The 4950-nt window shown below is 35.2% G+C and overlaps 1 protein-coding gene across 1 annotated transcript; it reads left to right on the plus strand.

The window, feature by feature from the left end:
- Positions 1-1351: 1351 nt before the first annotated feature.
- On the plus strand, positions 1352-4659 carry LOC104890791 (wall-associated receptor kinase-like 2). The gene is made up of 3 exons (XM_010676384.4): positions 1352-2291; positions 2373-2489; positions 3230-4659. The coding sequence occupies exons 1-3, from the start codon at positions 1433-1435 to the stop codon at positions 4417-4419; spliced, it is 2166 nt and encodes a 721-aa protein (XP_010674686.2). The 5' UTR covers positions 1352-1432; the 3' UTR covers positions 4420-4659.
- Positions 4660-4950: the final 291 nt, after the last annotated feature.

Below are 4950 nucleotides of genomic sequence, written 5' to 3' on the forward strand. Positions count from 1 at the left end.
CATTTTATCGAAATAGTAAGGTCATTTGGTATATTTTTGAAACAATAGGGGAAGACCTGGTGAAAAAACCAAAATTTTAGGAAAATTTGCCAAAAAAGACTTTTAATAGTTCAATTTTGCGAAAAAAACCTTTTAAAGCATTATTTGCAAAAAGAAACCACAAACTTAATTTTTCTTGCAAGAAGAAACCTATTTCCATTTTTCGGTGTGGTTTTCTCAATTCCGACGCTGACCCTTCTATCTTTCTTTAACCCTCTATTTTCTATTAACTGCAACATCACCCCTATGCATCTCAAAAACCACACCGAAAAATGAGAATATGTTTCATCTTACAAGAAAATTTAAGTTTGTGATTTTTTTTCGCAAAAAATACTTTAAAAGATTTTTTCTTGCAAAATTAAACGTCAAGATTTTTTTTTGAAAAAATGTCCAAAATTTTATTAACAAGTCTTGAGTCTTCCCTTTAATTCCTTCTATTTCCTTTTATTTAAATTTATTTTTTGAACCACACATTAAAAACTAACTTTCCTACCGCTTTTTTTTTTTCCTTCCAAATTTGTTCTACCAAACAAATTGTCAAACTTCTGGTGGAGTGGTGGTCCCTTTATTATCTTGACTCAAGTATTTGTATATTGTTAGATCAGCCAAGCAATCGAGAAAAGTCATCAAGAGAAAAAAAAAAAAAAAAAAAAAAGGAAGTTAGAAACAGCCAATTCGTATCCTCAGAAGTCAGAAAAGTAATAGTTCTACACTTCTGGCATCTCTAAAAAAAAACCCTAACCCTCTCTTTTTTTTCTCTCTAAAACCCTAGCCTCCTCTACCCCTTTTTCATCCGTTAGGGGCTGCCATGGATGCTTTCATCCATGGTAAGCCCCTTTTCCGCTTTTATTTTCAGTTTTTATTTCATTTTCTTGTTTTGTTGAATAAATTAGTATCTCTTTATGAGATATCTTCAAACCCTGTTATGGGGTTTTTAGTCTCCGTTGTGGAGATCTCCTTCTCCCCTATGGGAGTTGTGAGTGTAGTTTTTTTGTTTTTAGATATGAGAAATTGTTCTTATTGGTTGAAGTTCGAGACTCAACATGAAGGTATTGGAATCTCGGATACGGTTAACATGGTTCGATCAAGAATGTTCTTCCCAAACTATGTCAGAATGATAGACTTCCTCATCAATAGCTGTTTGATTCAGCAAATACAAGGGGGCTGCGCTGTATTGCTCGATTTGGTTCATTATAGTTTCTTTGAAGACGAATTTGATTTAATCTTGTTTAATTGTATCTTGTTTTTCTTTAATATCTATTGTAGATGCCGTTTGGCCTTCAATTAATGAAATTTCTCTTTCAAAAAAAAAAATAGTTCTACACTTCTACTGTTCTACAGTTGTGCTCTCTCCAAATCAAAATAAAAAATAAAAAATAAAAAATAAAAAAGAATGCAATACAAGAGTAAAACAGAGATGATATCCTTATTTTTGGTGTTTGTTGTGGTGCAATCAGTACTGCAGCTAAGTGTATCGTCTTCCTCCTCACGTTCGCAGATTGCAAAGCCTGGTTGCCTAGACCAGTGTGGTAATGTCTCAATTCCATATCCTTTTGGAATTGGTCCCAGTTGTTCTCTTAACAAATTCTTTGAGATCATCTGCAATGCTTCTTTTCATCCCCCAAAACCATTCTTGCATCATTTACATCTCGAGCTTCTGGACATAGATATGGTGGCGGATCCAGTAGTATTATCAGTGAGGACCCAATTTCAGAATATCTGCAGAAGTGATAGTACTGATACTCCACTTGTCTCAAACATTAACCTCCAAGGCAGTCCGTACCGCCTTTCATATTTGAATGGTCTTGTGGTGCAGGGTTGTAATGCTAACATTGCAGTGAAGAGTAAAAGCGGCAAAATCATGGGTGGATGTTCTTCAATATGTACCAAATCCAATCATACTACTCCAAACAACAATGATAACTGCTACTATGGGGCTGGATGCTGCCATGTTCCACTGTCCATTGCCATGTATCCTGCAGAGAGTATTCATGGGTTGGTTTACACTGGCCCAGCGCACGTATCAAAGTCTGAGAATTGCAATGTGGCTGTGGCTGTGACCTATCTTTATAATGATGGAACACAGTCACTTTCTACAAAACTTTCATGGGGGGTTGGAGTTGCAGATAAGGCTCTGCTTTCAGAAAATTATCAATGTATGGAACTATATGAATCTGCAGGACTATATCAGTGTGAGTGCAACTACGACAAAGGTTATGAAGGAAACGCATATCTACCTGGTGGATGCCAATGTAAGCAACATAGTAGCATTCTACATAAACATATCTTCCATATCCAGAACAAATTAATTAATTAATGTTGTTTTGTCTTAGTGGTCAGAGCATGTCAGAAATGCAAACATGGCTGTTCTCTCAATAGTACAACCCTTCATCCATTTTTTTATTGTGAGAAACATCACAGTCGTTTGTTTAACCGAGCTTCTATTCTTGGTGAGTACTCAAAATGTTCCAAAATTGGTTCAATTCGCTAATATTAAATTTGTATTTTTGTAAAGGGTTATAATTGATTTTATTTTAAGTCAGTATATTATGATTGTCTGTTATATATTTGGGCTTTGTTAGGCTCAACAAATTCATTTCATATGGAAGATCTAAATTATGAGTTAAACTATTTTTATCAGGGCATCAAAAATAATATCTCTGGTAGTACACAGAGCCACATAGAGAGTTCTACTTGTCTCATTGCAAGGTATTTACATGAAGAAATTAGAAGTTTCATGATATTTGGAAAACCACTTTGAAGTAATGTTTTGTTTTCAAGTAATTTCATTACTTCAATTTGGATATACGAGTTTCTAGGAACTTTGCTATTGTATCTTTAATAGACTAACATAATTGGCAAGTAAAATGTGGTGAATCAAATAAGGGCCTCGACATGTCACATATTCACATCTCTGTTAGATATTCGAAGATGATTGCTTGTTTTGCCTTTTATGGTAGAATCTTAAAAAGAATTCTAGGGCCAGTCCACAAGGTTTTTGAATTTTTATCTTAGAATTACTAATCTTTGGAATCGCATTTCTATTTTGCTATGGAAACAATCCTAAAGTCACTGGCTACTTGAAGATTGCCATGTTTTAACAGGAAAATTATTCTCCATACAATAGAAGCTCAGGATCTTGATTTTCATCTGTTCAAATGTTAATTATATGTATACAATGTCTTTTCAGGATTCAGCTTAAGCACAGGATTGGTGATATTGCTCCTAGTTTGCTATTGGGTTTATAGATTGGTAAAGAAGATAAAACAGGTTAAGGAGAAAGCGAGATGCTTTAAGAGAAATGGTGGTTTACTATTGCAGCAGCAAATCTCTTCTAAAGATGGCATTGTTGAAAAAACAAGAATTTTTGGTTTTTGTGAGCTAGAGAAAGCCACGAACAATTTTAGTGAAGACAGAATACTCGGGCAAGGAGGACAAGGTACAGTTTTTAAAGGAATGCTTGTGGATGGAAGAATTGTGGCCATCAAGAAATCCAAAAAGATTGACAAGAACCAGTTGGAACAATTTATTAATGAAATGGTTATTCTTTCTCTAGTCAATCACCGGAGTGTGGTCAATTTACTGGGTTGTTGTTTAGAGACAGAAGTCCCGTTGCTTGTCTACGAGTTTATCTCAAATGGAACACTCCACGAGCATATTCATAACCCAAGTGAAGATTTCCATCTTACTTGGCAAATGCGGTTACAAATTGCTGCGGAATCAGCTAGTGCGCTGTCATACCTGCATTCATCTTCAGGTGCTCCAATATATCATAGAGACATTAAATCCTCCAATATACTTTTGGATGACAAATACAGGGTAAAAGTTTCTGACTTTGGAACCTCAAGGGCCATTACCATTGAGCAAACTCATGTGACTACTTGTGTCCAAGGCACATATGGCTATTTGGATCCGGAGTACTTCCAAACTAATCAATTCACCGAAAAAAGTGATGTTTATAGCTTTGGAGTAGTCCTTGTTGAGCTTATCACAGGCAAAAAACCAGTTTTTCCCACCAAATCTGGTGGGTGGATTAGCCTGGCTACTGATTTTCTCTTTCAAATGGAACATTGTTGTTTGTTCGATATTGTGGACAATGCCATTTCTGAAGAAGCCAATGAAAAAGATTTGATCGTTGTTGCTGACCTAGCAAGGAAATGTCTGAACATGAGAGGTAAACAACGGCCTACAATGAGAGAAATTGTGGTGCTTCTTGAGGGAATCAGGTCATCCCATGTGCCCAAGCGTAAAGAACCAGAATGTTTGGAGAGTATGGAGTGTGTGGTCATGGATTATTTTAGTACAAACACATCCTTTCAGGACAACAGCCCTCACACTTCCACCTCCATGGAAGCCGTACCATTTATGGCTAGTAACTGACAGTTTAAACTTTAAGATTGTAACTCAGGAGGTATTAACCTCCTTAATGAGCTGGCATTTTCTGTTAAGAAGTTTGTTAGAGTTTGTTACAATTCAAGTTTGTTAGAAGTTAGTTTGTATTAGTTTTTAGCTGCTTAGAACTCTTTGTATAAATAATCTTTAGGATGTAAATTTTCACTTTCAGATTTGAATGAAATAAAGATTAAGAGTTTCTCTCTCTAATCTCATTGAGATAACTTCTGTTATCTCTTCATGGTATTAGAGCCACACGCTCAAATTTGATCGAGTTCTTCGATTTTTTGATTGTATTCAGTCAATTCTTACAGAAATCAATACAATTCTTGCTGAAATTGTACATTTTCTTGATTCAAATCAACGTGTCGGTTGATTATCTTCAAACTTCTTCAATTAAATCAACAATCTAAGTTGATTTCCTCCAGATTTTAATCTTCATTTGCAAGATTATTGTTTTTTGATTCTGAAAAATGACAGAAGGTTCTCAATATTCAGTTTCTCAACCTCATATTACTA

This window comes from Beta vulgaris, chromosome 4, assembly GCF_026745355.1.
Source record: "Beta vulgaris subsp. vulgaris cultivar EL10 chromosome 4, EL10.2, whole genome shotgun sequence".
Taxonomy (NCBI): Eukaryota; Viridiplantae; Streptophyta; class Magnoliopsida; order Caryophyllales; family Amaranthaceae; genus Beta; species Beta vulgaris.

Excerpts from the sequence above, each read along its gene's own strand:
- LOC104890791 (XM_010676384.4), top strand. The coding sequence starts at position 1,433 with ATGCAATACAAGAGTAAAACAGAGATGATATCCTTATTTTTGGTGTTT. Across the intron at positions 2,292-2,372 it reads TCTACCTGGTGGATGCCAAT|TGGTCAGAGCATGTCAGAAA; the intron begins GTAAGCAACATA and ends GTTTTGTCTTAG. Across the intron at positions 2,490-3,229 it reads TAACCGAGCTTCTATTCTTG|GATTCAGCTTAAGCACAGGA; the intron begins GTGAGTACTCAA and ends ATGTCTTTTCAG.